This window comes from Diadema setosum, chromosome 5 (genome assembly GCF_964275005.1).
Source record: "Diadema setosum chromosome 5, eeDiaSeto1, whole genome shotgun sequence".
Taxonomy (NCBI): Eukaryota; Metazoa; Echinodermata; class Echinoidea; order Diadematoida; family Diadematidae; genus Diadema; species Diadema setosum.
The window spans coordinates 30,117,256-30,132,705 of NC_092689.1; the positions used below are offsets into that span (position 1 = coordinate 30,117,256).

The 15,450-nt window shown below is 41.9% G+C and overlaps 1 protein-coding gene across 1 annotated transcript; it reads right to left on the reverse strand.

Moving 5' to 3' along the window:
• Positions 1–1,285: 1,285 nt before the first annotated feature.
• Positions 1,286–13,592, reverse strand: LOC140228830 (uncharacterized). Its single transcript, XM_072309103.1, has 10 exons — positions 13,287–13,592; positions 12,074–12,245; positions 11,087–11,294; positions 9,803–10,566; positions 9,041–9,202; positions 7,096–7,211; positions 6,382–6,608; positions 5,232–5,515; positions 4,389–4,567; positions 1,286–2,575 (listed from the first exon to the last, which is right to left on the reverse strand). The coding sequence occupies exons 1-10, from the start codon at positions 13,590–13,592 to the stop codon at positions 1,286–1,288; spliced, it is 3,708 nt and encodes a 1,235-aa protein (XP_072165204.1).
• Positions 13,593–15,450: the final 1,858 nt, after the last annotated feature.

Genomic DNA, 15,450 nt, shown 5'->3' on the forward strand with positions numbered 1-15,450 from the left:
TATCCTACATTATTCTTTAGTTTGGGCTCAGAACATGAATGGGAAAGTGTGTTTTCAGCAGTTTTTCAACCTTTTTTTTGGGGGGGGGGGGGGAGTAGAATGATCAGGTATGTCTTAGAGGCACCTTTTCATTTCTTGAAATCTTTTACACACTCTTCACTTTCAAGTTTAATAACTTTTGAAAGGATAATGCTACTGCTTTGAAAATAGGCATTAATCATGGACAGAATGTGTTAATAGAGCATGCTGAATTTCAGCTTAATCTGATAATCCCTTCATTGTTGTTGCTCTAGTGGTTTACATCCTGTGTTTTGTCCCTTTCATCACGCAGCTAGCATGGCTTGGTCAAGATTAAGCGCTTGAATAGATCCTGTACTTCAGAGCCTCTTTTTTCAGTTCACACTTTTCCTGAGTGTGTGCTTTCTTTCCAGTATTTAGATAGGATAGGGGAGTAAATTTGAATTGAGTTATACATCATTTTAAAGCTTAGAGTCTGCTCTTTCAGAATCTCCCCTTAACTGAAAATCTGTGTCTGGCGACTTTTTGTTGGTTTTGTGATGCAAGGTCACATAATATGTTCTTTTTCAGCTGTAACTTGTGGAGAACCTTTTCAATGCGGGATGGCAAGGACCTTAAAACAACATTTAAAACAAAGTATAGAGAGATGTCAGCTCGAAAACCTATAGTTTCCAAGGCAAGAGATGGCAAATGTAAGTCATGAGAATTTTGGCAACATAAAGAGTTGTCTATGCACTTCTATAATGTCACAAATACACAACATTGCATTTATCATCGTATCAGGGCAATTACCCCGTGAGAGCAATTGCCTCCCCCCAGCTAACCACTGGTTAGTGATAAGGTTAGAGTAAAGATTAGGGTTAGGGCTAGGTGTAGGGTGCGGAGTTTGGGTTAGGTTTAGGGTTAGGTTTAGGATTAGGGACAGGATTAGGGTTGGGGTCAGGGGAGGGTCCGTGGTAACTGCCCAGGGGGTAATTGCCCTAGACCCTTTATCATAATGATTGCTACCACCTGCATCAATACATGTCAATTGTTAACAAAGCTGAAATTCATTTAAGCAAGCCTGGGACAGAGTAGAGTACATGTTTACAAGTAGATTTTATACACAAAAATTATACAGTATATTATGTGCATCTATGAATGAAACATCTTCCTTGCAAAACATGGTAGAGTAGGTATTACTACAAGAGCACCTTTCTGCCAAGAAATGCATACTGCCATATGTCCTTTGAAAGATGTAGTGTTAAGAGTTGGTATGTTTTGTCATTTATTCTTCAATGTGCTCAGACGGTAGGTCACCTCGCCTTTCATCTGTGCACTGATCGTCATCAGAGTCCAGAGCGCCCTCTATGGCATGCAAATCAACAGTTATGTCATCCATCCCATCCCCCGAGGGCTGAGGCATTGCTGAGCTGGAGCCTTCACTTGGGTCGATACCAAACAGGGAGTCCTCAGTGAGTGTGGTGGCAGGAGTAGGGTGGTCTGAAATGCACCCTTGCCCAGAAGTACCCCCCGTGGAGTCCGGGAGGGTGCTCTCAGTCATGAACAGGGGCTGGGGAGTGCTGCAGTGCACCTGTGTCTCGGAGAAGGAGTCCGTGTGGCTGTCGCTGAGGCTGAATGACTGGGGGTTGTACGCAGCCATGGACTGAGGTCCGGCGGACATTGTGGAACTCTCTCCTAGATCAAAGAGAGGAGCTGTCAGGGGACTCTCATGGATCTCACCAGTGGAAGAAGCAGATGGGTAGGTGTAGCTGGGCTCAAGCTGTGAGGGGTTGACGACCGATGCATGTGAGAATGTGTCACAGTCCAAAGACATGGGGGACTCCTGCGGGACAGTCAGAGCAAGCTGTGACAGCGTACTGGACGACTGCTGACCTCTGACATGCAGGGTGCTGTCTTGCACTCCGTACACAGCTACAGACATCTGGGCACTTCCTGGAAGGGCCATCCTCCTCGTAACCTCACTCCTCCTGGGCAGTGCAACAGGTGGAATACTGCTGCTGGAACTGCAAGTATAATGAAGTCCTTGCCTGCTTTGAGGGTCTGAACCCCTCACTCCCGGCACTGCAAGGAATCTACGAGAGCAGCTTCCTGAAGATTCAGACTTGACTGCCACTGCTGTTGCCCGATGCCTCCTCTTGGACTTGGGCAAGGCATGGTCTAGTCCAGTCACCTCATTGGGGAGGATTCTCGGTCTGATGGGCCTCCCACGCGAACTCCTCAGGACAGGGGGCGGACTCTGCTCCTCCTGCAATTTCTGCTTCCATCCTTTCCTCCTTGATGGCACTCGAGCCAGCCTCTCCTCCTCGACTGCCAATACATCCATCGGGGCTGAACCTGCTACGAGAGTGGCAGTAGGTACGGCACCGGGCCAGGGCCGACGATTGAATCTCTCCTCCCTCTCGCAGGAGAAGAGGTGCCGGTTGAGATGGTAGTTGGTGATGAAGCCCTTCCCACAGAGATGACACTGGAAGTCCCGCTCACCCGTGTGGATCTTCATGTGTCTTACCAGCTGGGACTTCTTCCAGAAGGAAGTGTTACACACTTGGCAAATAATCTGAAATGAAATCATTGATGAAATCAGAGCTATTATTTAGCAACGTAGTGTTGAAATGGTTGAATCAATGTTTTGTTACAAGTGGGATGTATCTGCATTTAAAAAATTAATTAAAAAAAAAATAATAATAACGCACCAAACAACCAAACCAAAAAACATGGTTGAGGTATTTTGTCATCTGATTCATCTGATGCAGACATGTTATTTTGACTCCAATGTGAATTTGCTGCATGCTGAAATATAGTGTGTAACTTGCCTTCACCTTGGAAAAAAGGTAAGATATTCTCTGTCCCTTAGCTATGGTATGGCAGGGACATCATTATGTAGAACAGCTACTTCACTTTATAGAGTAGGTTTAAAACCAAGGCGTTCAAGAAGGAATGATATCCAGATATTTGTGATATGAGAGGGACTGTCAAGAATCTTATGGTGGTAAGGTTTGCTCAGCAGCAACGCACTAAGAAGGTAACATGACGTTCATTTGTTCAGAGAGGATATGGACACTCAATCTTCACTCCTGTAGAGTAAAAGAAACTCACAGCTGAAGAACACTTTGATGTAAAAATACGACGGACAATGAAATGAATAACAATCAGCATTTCTGTAGTAGCCCTCTATGCATTCCTCCCAATTTTTCACCAATTTCTAAGCACAGCTGGCATCAAGTGTACAAACAGCACGCATCAGTTTTTATCTAAAAGAATTCATGCAGTCAAAATAACAGTAGTTCAGAAATTGGCTTTTATTGTCTATGATGAGGGAATGGAGTCTACCACTTGGTGCATTTGTCATGATTGATTGAAAGCTGCAATATAACTGACTCACCTCTTTCACAGAGCAGAGGGAATAATATTACCCTAAACATACATTAGTGGCAAGTCAAAGGAATGTGTACTTTTCATAAAAAGAAATGATAATTGCTGTCCATGTGTGACATCACAATTCCTAACTTTTGAACAGATTTTCAAATTTTTCCTCAAACTTTGATGATGTGTTCTACTAATATTGCTGCACTCACTCAATCCACATATGTGACCGTGCACCACAAAACAAACAAAAAGTTGTACCCCTTGATTCTAAGTGAGGACTGAAAAAGGTGAAATGGTTCAACCAAGTCAGTCTTGAGTTGTTCATATTTTCTTAAAGAGCTATCCTTCTTCTACATTATACTTCAGTTTGGTATCTTAACATGAATGAGAAAGTGTGTTTTTAGCAGTTTTTCTACAACCCTTTTTTGGGGAAGAGTAGAATGATCAGGTATAACTTAGAGGCCGCTTTTCATGTCTTGAAATCCTTTGCACACTCTTCACTTTCAAGTCTAATAACTTTTGAAAGTTTTTGAAAGTTAGCATTAATCATGTGCAGATTGTGCTAATGGAACATGCTTAATTTCAGCGTAATCTAATAATCCCTTCATTGTTGTTGCTCCGGTGGTCTACATCCTGTGTTTTGTCCCTTTCATGGCACAGCTAGCACGGCTTGCTAAAAGATTAAGCACTTGAATAGACCATGTACTTCAGAGCCTCTTTTCTCAGTTCACACCTCTCCAGAGTGTGTGCCTTCTTTCCAGTATTTAGGTAGGTTAGGGGAGTCCATCTGGATTGAGTTATATATCATTTTAAAGCTTAGAGTCTGCTCTTTCACAATCTGCCCTTAACTGAAAATCCATGTCTAGCGACTTTTTGTTGGTTTTGTGGTGCAGGGTCACATATATATCTGGGTTTCATTTCCCTGCAGTCAACAACCCCATCCACTCACACCAAGGTGTACACAGATGTATGCCCTAATCGGCAGTAGATGGGTATCCACGTACCTTCTTGCCCTCGGTGTGCTGCTTGATGTGATAGCTCACGTCGCTATGCCTGCCAAAGGATTTCTTGCAGATGGGGCATTGGAGGGTCTTCTCCCCCGAGTGGGTGACCAGATGGGACTTGAGGTGGATCTTTTGTCGGAAGGACTTGTGGCACACTGGACAAGTGAACCGTTTGACCCCTGAAGAGAGTAACACAGGAAAGAGAAATATCATGGATGCAGATGTCCTGCCTTTGTCAATCTACAAAGTATACTACACAGTTGTTCTATCCCATTTTCTGTTTTCTCCTACATGCAAAACAGGATGTCTTGAAGAACCTACTGCACACAGCACCACCACATATGGATGATTCCTCTACTCATCAGTTTGACGTTATGAAATGCAATGAACCAACCAATATTACTCTGTTCATAACCTTTCTGCAGTCAGTCAAAGAGCTAAAATTAGGAGGAAGCCACAATCCAAATTTCACTCGAGACATTGAAATAAAATCCATGATATGATTTGCCCATGCCTTATGAAGCTATCATGCAATGAATGTGTATTGCAAGGAAAGCAGTAGGAGGTATCGCTGTACATTACAGGATCGTGTAATGTATCCACACCTTACACAGAATAAAAACAGGACCATCTGTGAATCATATCTTATTTAAAGATTTACTTCCCAGCATTGTATGACATATAAAAAACTTTAAAAAAAATATTTGGTACTACCTTTAAGCATGATATAGATAATAAGCCATCACAGTGATGCTGTTCAAGAAACAAGCTGGAAAAAAAAAATGCAGCAAATTGAGAAATCTGCCTTCTAGTAGCTTGATGGCACATGAATGAAAGCCTCACCTGTATGGACAAGGAGGTGTGCTTTCATGTTGCTGCGGTCCGTGAACGCCTTCCCGCACACCTCGCAGCGGTGGGGCTTGAGGCCCATGTGGACCAGGAGGTGTAGGTTGAGCTTGGTGCTGGAGGTGAAGGAGCGCGGGCAAAGCTCGCACCTGAACCGGCGGCCGACAGGGGGAGCGTCGTCGTCCGCCTGCTGGCAGTACCGCAGGTGCTGTGCCAGTTGTGTGTCATGACCGAACCGCTGACCACACTGCCCACATCTTGCCCCACTCTCACATTTCTCCCTCACTCCTGTGCATTGGTACAAGTACATAAAACCTTGTTGAATGACAAGGACCTAAAAGTTATGAAAATGACCATTTTACACGTATATCAGGTTACTCACAATATCAGGGTACAAAAACAAAGAAATATGAAGAGTTGGAACCTGCAAAATCACATTTTTATACTATGAGATGGTTCTGTGATATGGCAAGGTTCCAATGCATGGTTAAAGGACCTTTTTTCTCTCACAGCAATGACAACCTGCCATTATGAAGACCTACAATCTAACACTCCTTTCATGAACATGCTCTCATAAACATGTCAAACATTTGGCCAGATCAAAATCCCCAGAAGGTCCCGACTATGAATCAAATTAGTATCACAGGATAAGCTGAATACAGCAATGATGAAAAGTATGTGTTTCCGTCATTATTATCTGTTTTACTTGAGGTTGACTTTGTCTCTCAACACAGATGCTATTTGACAACAGTCCCACACATACAAGCTGGTGTGTGCGCAAAGCTACTAAATCTCAAACAAGCCAAATCATCACAGCTTTTTAATGGTAGCTGGCAATAGAAAAGTACACAAAAATGATATCATGCCACTTACATGTTGTCATTTTACCCTACAAATTTCACTCACATTTCTGATTTGTACATCACAAGAATGTATGTGTACATCCTATGTAAAAGAGACATTTTGACTGTGAAATGAAAGACAGAAATTTGATAAGTTGACCTTGTGGTTACTTTAGAACTCAAATTCTACAGTTTAAATATCTATGATCTTGCATTAGTCAGCAAATATGGACTTTTCTTCTTGAGTTCCTGTAATCATTAACAGTGTCTTGTCATGTTCTCTAGAATAGAAATGCACAGATCACACACCTCTGAACTGGTTATACTCCTTTGAGTAAGACACAATCAGCTCCTCGCCTGCAGAGATGAGCTGGCAAGAGGAGAAGTAGATGTGAATGCCGCTCTGAAATGCCAGCAGGTTGTGCTGCCCTCGTTGTGGCACTAGCTTGACGAACATCATCCAATTGGAAGTATTCTCATCATCAGTGTGCAGCACGTTTCCCACTAGAGTCGGCTTACCTGATGAATAGATCTGTACAATGGGCATGAATAGTATTTTAAGCACAGCAAGAGAGAGTGCATATACATGGGTACTTCATGTTAAATTTACAGTTACTATAAATATTTTTCCTGCAAACAAATTTCAAGGGAGTATGTGGATACATAAGCTAAACAATCAAAACCACATAAAAAGAGTAATTTCACCCTCAAGTCGCATCATTTACAATCAATTTTGCGTGTGAAAGATTCCACTACATTGAAAACAGAAGATAACTTAAGAATAGGTTTAAAAATCCTTACAACACCAGTATGTCAACAAGGCACACAAATATAGTGTTTGATTTTTGCTATAACACGCATTTCCCATAAACACCTGCCCTAGTATTCTCCAGACTCTTCTTCAAAGGGTTAACTAACTGCATGTTCATAATACACCACATTTCATTCATGATGTAGCCACTAGTGGCAATGTGCTTGCCAAAGAGACAGAAGGAAATGAATGAAATGGGTTTACTTACATTCCACGACTGAGCCTCAGGAACGTCATGCTCTCTGGACATCTGGCTGCTACTCAGTCGTCCAACCAGCGGGCCAAATCGCGTGTTGGGTTGGATGACCTGTTTAGTGAACACACCTGAATCAAGAAACAAAAATAAAGAACAATAACACAAACATTAAACCAGCCCCAGAAATACACATTGACATTCATTGCTGTGCAACTCGTCATATACCAACAGAGCACTGGGTCTGATTTACCTTGGCTGATGTGTACAGATAAAGAGTTTTACAGCAATAATAATGTCTTGATGGGTTAATCTGACATTGCACTTGGTGTGCAATGTTGCTTGTCCCGTTTGTAACAATTTACTAACACTAACAGCCATTACCCCTATCCCTTCCCCCCCCCCCCCCCCAATTTCAAAGACGTTTGGATTTTCAGTTATTATATGTGCACAAAACCAACAAAAAGTTGTGCACCATAAATGTACAAGAGGACCCAAAATAGGTGAAATGGGTCAACCTTCTCAATATTCAGGTTTTTTTATATTTTCTTATTACAAGCAATTCTTCTTCGACATAATTCCAAAATTTAGGATCAAGACACAAATTGACTTTGTGGGGATTTTTTTCAATTTTTCGAACACACTTATTTTGTATAATAGTGTGATTAGGTATTGTCTTAGAGGCCCCTGTTCATTTCTTATAGACCCTACTACAAACTCCTCTTTTTTCAACTCAGATAACTTTTGAAAGTGTCGTGGTACTGGATTTATAGTTGCCACCAGTCAGTCATGAATTGTATGTGCTTTAATGAGTGGAGAGAATTTCAGCTTAATCTGATAATCCCTCCATTGTGGTTGCTAACAGAATTAATCTCCTGTTTTTGTCTCATTCACTGCACAGAGAAGAGCATGGTGAGATAAAGCAATTGAATAAACCTTAAACTTCAAAGCCTTGTTTCTCAGTACTTTTCCAGAATGTGTACTTTCTTTCCATTAGTTAGATAGGTTTGGAAAGTCCAACTGTAATGAGTTATTTATCATCCTAAAGCTTAGAGTCTGCTCTTTCGGAATCTGCCCTTAACTAAAAATCCGTGTCTGGTGACTTCTTGGTGGCTTTGAGATGCAGGGTCACATATGAGACCTCCCAACCTTTCTGATGGAAAAACAGGGATGATTTGGCTCAAAAGTAGGATATCATTATTATTATCATTATTAGAATTATCCAAAAAAATAGGAAACTCCTGTTGAAGTAAGAGATGGGAATGGTCAATATTCAGATCCTTTCCTCCAAATTAAGTACAGTTGGGAGGTCTACAGATGATATAACTGCAGTTACCATGGCAACAAAACACATGTTCATAGCTGAATAGTTGTTGCCTACCTGCCATCCTGGTAAATGCAATTTTGCAGCGTGACACGTACTGCACAACCCTTAGTATAAAATGGATTCCTGGAATATGAAATTGGATGGAATCGCAATTTGTTTGTTTGTTTGTTTGTGTGTTTGTTTGTGTTGTAGGGTTCATCATATCTACTCAGCAAATTTAGCATTTTCATCAAATTATTCATATCATGCTTTGCTGGTATGGTAACACTATAATCGACACTTTAAATGTAATAACATTGAACCTGAATAGATAAAATTCCGCTGAACTACTATAATAGGCTTCCTAATGATGTGCTCTCAAATACTAATGCAAACACATCGCTTGAACAAGTTTGGACATTAACACATAATGCCAAAAAAGAACACACACAAAATCAAATCCCATGAACGATTTTGGTGGACCTACCCGGCAAGGTATCACACCTTGCTCTGATGAAGAGTACAAAAATGCAATCTTATTTTATACAGACTGATCTTTTTTATTGTTTGTTTGTTTACTGTTTTTTCTTTGTGTGTGTGTGTGAGTGTTTCTGTTTTGTTTTTTGTTTTTTGTTTTTTTATCAGGGTTCTCACCAAGAGCTTTGGGGTCAAGGGTGGATGGCTTGAGTGAGAGCATGTCCGGAAGGGATTGCCTGGCCCTGCTCTGAACAGGCTTGTCCATCACAATGGTGCCTTGTCTCTGTTGGCCTAACTCTCTCTCTGACAGGTCACCAGATGTCCCTTCAGTCATCATATCTGCATTTAAAACAAAAGCAACAAACAAACAAACAAGAAGAGATCAATTAAAACAATCTAGCACCAGAAGGTGAAAGGAAGCTACAAGGTATACTACACCTAATAAAACTTAAGGGACTTTTAGAGTGAATGGGACACCTAATAAAATACTAGATTTGATGTAAATGCATGGATTTACAATTCACAATTTTTTTTTCTCAAAGATTTACACTAATGACCCTTCACAGTGAAACTAAAACATGTTGGATGAGAAACTTTCCTTTCCTAGATATGTCCTGGGATGTAAAACACAAGTTTTCCCTTTATATTGGAAAACTATATGTGAACACTGATACAACTTGCAGAACAACATCTACACTTGTATCGAACAAAATTGATGATTAAAAGTGACTTTGTAATCACCTTACACACATAAAATAGTATTTTCCTCCAAAATAGAATATTTGGAATATGAATGTAAAAACAATAATGCAGTATTTGAAGCCTGCATGTGATATATATAATATATATATTTATATAGCTTTTAATCAAAATTGCACATGGAAAAATACTACAACAAGAGAGTTAAAGGGTGTTTTAATTTTCCCTGCAAACACTCACATATATCTTGCTCAGATTCACCACGGTTTCTGTGCCCCCTGGAGACTGAAGAGCTCACAGTAAGGTCAGAGGTCAAATCAGCTGACCTCCCCTTCAGGGAGGCGAGAATGTCTTGAAGGGTGCGCTGCTCCGCTACGCCACTCCCAATGGCACTATCCTTAGCCTGACCGCGCGACTTCCGGCGACCCCGCTTGCTGCCCATCCTCTGGCAGCCCACTGGCATGTGACCGCTGACCGGTTGGCCGCAGGGAACTTGCAGAGGTTTCAGTGAGGTCAAAGGTGAGAGCAATGACACCTGACCTTGTGACGTGAGGCCACCAGTCGGTGACATGAGGTTCAGAGTGGAGATAGAAGGGGTCAAGAGGGAGTTTGTCCCAGAATTTGAACTCAGCTGGCCAAGGTCAGAAGGGTCATGTGGTGTGTCTATGGTTGCGCCGATTGCAGAGGGCGTTGGAGAGAGCAACGGCCCCATGGGCATGTGTGAAGTTATGGCCTGGTTTGGTGCAAGTGTGAGTTGTGCTGGGTTATTTTGATACAGGTTGGATGCTCCCAGTGGCAAGTTGACAACTTTTGGCACGAGGCGGGAGGAGCGCTTTCGCGATCTTGCTTTGGCTGGCCGCAGAGAGCTTTGTGGCCCAGATCCATTTGATTGGTTGGCAGGTATTAGCGATGGGGCTGGACCCTGGCTTGGTACGTGGAAGGCAATATTCATGTTGATCAAAGGGGATGGCTGCCCATTACGGATAGTGGTGGCTGAATTTGTGCTGCAAAAACCAATGTGAGGAAGTATTTGTTTATATGAAATGGCAGAAAGTTTGTGCTTTGATATATGTGAAACTGTCAAGTCACTGAAAAAGTGACATGTCCTTGTAAACACCACAGAATGGAAGTAAAAGTTAAATTTGCACAGGTATCCTGTGATTCACTAAACTGGCACAACTTTGCTGCATTTTGAGGTGCAATGTAGTTATTTCATTAATTCTGACATGAGACCAAGCTCTACTATGAACCTTGTGCATTTGAATTCTTCCCTTCCACTTCAAGAAAATATATCCAACATTAACAATGATAAAAGAAAAAAAAAAACACTGAAAATCATACTCATTCAATTTCATCGCATTCTCAAAAAATTCCAATACGTCTACTTCTTTAAAAAAGTTGCATGAAACCTACCAAGTATGTTGTTTGATTAGCATTGTTCACAGAAAAAAAAAAAAAAAGAGTCCCACATTTCAGTTGTACCCAGGAGCACGGTTAGCTTGCATGGTAACAGTCAGTACATACCTTTGCTGAGCATACACTGCTGGAGGGACCACACCTTGCACAAGATTGCTAGCATACAATGTGTCGTTATTTCCAGCAGCAGGCTGCATCAGAGTTAGAGTATTCCTGCCCTGGGGCGTGCTGCCCGATGACACCTGGCCCACGTTCCCCACTGGGCTGTGTCCTGGCTGACACTGGGCCGCCACAGGAACTAGGACAACATTGCTTCCTGAGAAGTAGGGGTCAAATATGATCATCAGGCACATCAGCATTTCGCGAACCCCTTGGTAAAGAGTAACTACATGCTTTCCTTCTTGTCATTGTTTTTTTCAGTGATAAATGTGCAATCCCCAAACATTTTGTCACAATTCTTGGGCAGAATGTGCAATCATTGTGCCTAATGGCCAGAGGCCAGTTTTATACACTGGACCAATAATATGGCTATTTTCTCTTATTTTCTGTCCCCTGCTTCTTCCTATTCTCCAATCTCCAACTACAACAGTAAGAAATATTTTCATATCTATAGTATTTCCTGACAGAATGGCAAGTGCTCTGCTGAGTTGCTACATATAATTATACATGGCTTGCCATGAAATTACATAAAAATTACATCTCGCCATATAGTCAGAACAGTATCAAAGTATGCTACAGAAGCCATGTCACCCGATAACTACTGGGATTTCTGCTTGCTAGCATGGCAGCTGCTATTAAAAGGTATCTGTACAGAAAGTCCCTCATGAAATGCAGTCAAAAGGACCACTTCAAATCTCATAAATTTTTCTCAATTTGAAGATGCTCCCAACATTAATGTGTTATCAAATTCCTTCATCAATGTAATGTGATCGCCATACAACAATCATTACCATGCCATTACTTGTCACAAAAATATCTCAGCTACAATATCTACAGCATTTGATTTCTTTCTGTTCATGACCCAGTGGGACGTTTGGTATAAACAAATTATGATGGTCATGTAATATACAGGAGCTGACAACTGAACTTCCCTACCTATTTGCTTGAGTATCATCATTTGTTTCTGAGGCTGGGTGAAAGGGTTCAGGGTGACGGCGGCAGGCAGCTTGGGAGCGATGCGGACCGGATTCTTTGGGCTTGCCAGGTTTGGAGTTTTCGCCTGAAATGCCATGGGTGTTGATGATAATGATGATGATGCTGCTGTAACCTGCAACCAAAAAATTGACAACATTGCCACCAGATTGCAATATTCACAAAAGACAAGAGAGTTTTTCAGTATGTTATTTTGTATTAACAAGCATCATCTTGTCAACAACATTCTGTCTTTTGCCAGTCACGTGGGGACAACCACTATTTCATGTGCAACACCATCATTGACCTTACAGCAGAGCCAGAGGGCTTCAACCTCCCTCGAAATAACAGTGGCTCACGCTGAACCGCATCCGAACCCTCCATGCAAGGACAGGTCACCATCTACACAAATGGAGGTTCTACTGTAGGATAGCCCAGCATGTGACTGCGGCCATCCTGACCAAACCCTGCGTCACATCGTGGAGGACTACATGTACCACCGGCGGAAGTTCCCAGGAGGGTTTGCAGAACTTGCCAAACCAAGTGATACTGCCCTGAACTGGATCTAGATCTGGAGCTTGGACTTTCACCTATGAGGAAAAAACTCCCCCCCCCCCCCCCCACCTTGCTGTACCACATCTTACGACAAAAAGCATATTTTTAACTGAGTGTATGTATGTGGGATAGATCACTTCACAGGGTTGGGATGGACGACAACACTGGCTTTGCCTCCTCCTCTTTATAAACAGTGCTACGTTACGTAAAATATTATAAACTTCAATGTACATAATGTTATTCAGTATGTAAATGTTCATTGTAATGATTCTGCATAACTTCAATGTTTGAATGAATGAATGAATGAATGCTTGAATAAATGAATGAATTGGTTGTGACCCTAGGCTCTCTCACACATACACATAAGACCTCCCTTTCTTCGAATCTTACTGAGAACACGTTTCACCACCAGGTTGCTGCTGGTGACAGATCACTGAAGTGGGATCATAATGGAGGACCTCACTTTACTTCTCTATGTGTTGAGGCTAAAAAAAAAACTCTGTGAAGAGGTCTGAACTACACTTTGTAACCATGGCTTTACCTATGGCAACATTACAACAGTCAGCAAATGGTATTGAAAGAATTCAACACATCAGAGAAAAGAAGGCATGTTTCTGCTAACCTGTATTGTTGCGGCCGCATTATTCTGTTGAGATGAAACAGGAGTTGTCAGCTGGGCCGAAGGAATAGAAGATGTGGGAACTGCCGCTTCTCCAGGCAGCGACAGTATGGCTCCAGGACCCTGCCCCACTGCGGCAGACGTGTCCACGTGCCCATCACTATGACGGCTCGGGATGCTAGTGTGGCTCTCCGGCGAGGGCGAAGGGGAAGGGTCCAAGGAAAGACTGTCCACTGCTACCGCCTGGACCACGGCATTCACGGCGTTGCTCAGCTGGTCGACATTGATGGTTGCTAGCGTGTCACTCATGTTGACATCTATTGCTTTTACTGATGAGCATCACTGAATAGAAAGCAAAGGAAAGGAATTCACTGATAAAGATATTGGGTTGTTGTTGGGGTTTTTTTGTGTGTGTGGTACAATGCGAATACTTCACTCTTCATTGTGTAACTGTAAATAATAATGTTTGTTCAATGATTGGATCCTCCTGCACTTTGTGTACACTGTACGCATACACGCTGCCTCGACAACCTTGTGACCTGGATTTACTGTGTGTATATGGGCACCACACGTCTCATGGACCATATCAGGCACCACACACTTTGACACTGCTACATCACTGCACTGGCACTGCACTGCACTGACAACTAAACTTACTTGTAAAAAAAACCCAGAGAATTTCATTGTTGGTGTATATCAAATTCCAGCTTACACGACCGTAAAGAATTGACATTTATATGAAGGAATCTCTCATTTGGTGTGCAAAACAGCCCTAAAACATCATCTTCGAAATGATACTGTTTCCATACGCAGAATGACGTTGATGGGGCATCGCTGACCACTGACTGGCTGTGGCACTGACTGACATGACGCTGCTGACACAGCTTCTCACGTAAAAGCACCACGCACAGCACTTCGCACACTCACTCACCGTGTAAAATTCCTTCTTGTACAGCTCTGTCGCAGTCCTTTTTGGAGGAGGAACCAGGGCATCAATAGAGGCATAGGGCCTATTTCACGATTCTGTCAATAAATAGAAAAGTAAAATACATCCATCGCTTTCACAGGCGACTATTACAATGACTGTCTGCCACCGCGACGCGCGACGGCACTTCGCCGACTCGTATTCATGCTGGAGCTAGCTAACTTGTTTACAAGTTTACATTACGCGTGCATTCAATGGACGTGTAAGATTCGTCATGTTCGTGTAAGAGTGATCTAATCGGATCGAAATCGCTCAGAGGTGACCACTCACCGATCACTCAAAATTCGAAGATGCTGTGCGACACCAGAAACTATGATTTGTCATTTGACCCAGTGACGCGGAGAACATCTAGAAGTCAGATCTTTGAGAAGAACAAAAAAAAAAACAAACAACTCTGACCTCAGCTCAAGGTAACAACAACAGCAACAACAAAATCTAGGCGTTGGTGCGACTGATTGACAAATTGCCATAGCCTACATCTATCAGGAAAAGCAGGGAACTAAACTGTGTTAGCTGGGAGGTCATCACTACGCATACCAAGGAGGTTTGAGAAATGGAGTTAACAACAGTCTCATTCCCTTTGATGCCATGTTTCATGCCGCCACTCAGAAATATTTGAAGTATGTGCTAAACTGGAGCTGCCCCACAAATAGGAAGATAATTGATTCATGTGGCATTGCATCATGACTCGTCACTCTCAAAGGAAGATAATCATGAGTTCAATGTCTTTATGATGGTAATTGCTTTTCGCCTTCCCTTAGAAAACCGCAAGCGGCACATTAGTAGTACAGGCACGGGGATGTGCGAATAAAAAATGTACAAAAATTGATGAAATGAAAATCAAAATTACTCGTTTTTACATGACTTTTTTATACACTAATCTAACATATAAATGAATAAAGAACTATACTCGAAAATTATGCCATATCAGTTTCATTTGTCGGAAAGATGATAAAATCGGCTTTGTAGTGAGAGTACAGTTTCAAATATTTTCACGACATACAGCTCAGGTTTATATACATTTTTGCACATAATCTTGAGCGGGATTTACTTTTGTTTCATATGCTTTATCATTAAGAGAACATTCATTCTATTTGACAAATAAACAAGCAGAATATGGACGATATAATGTTAGAGTTTAAAATGAATCTTCAGATTGCTCAAAAAGACGGCGGCATGGAA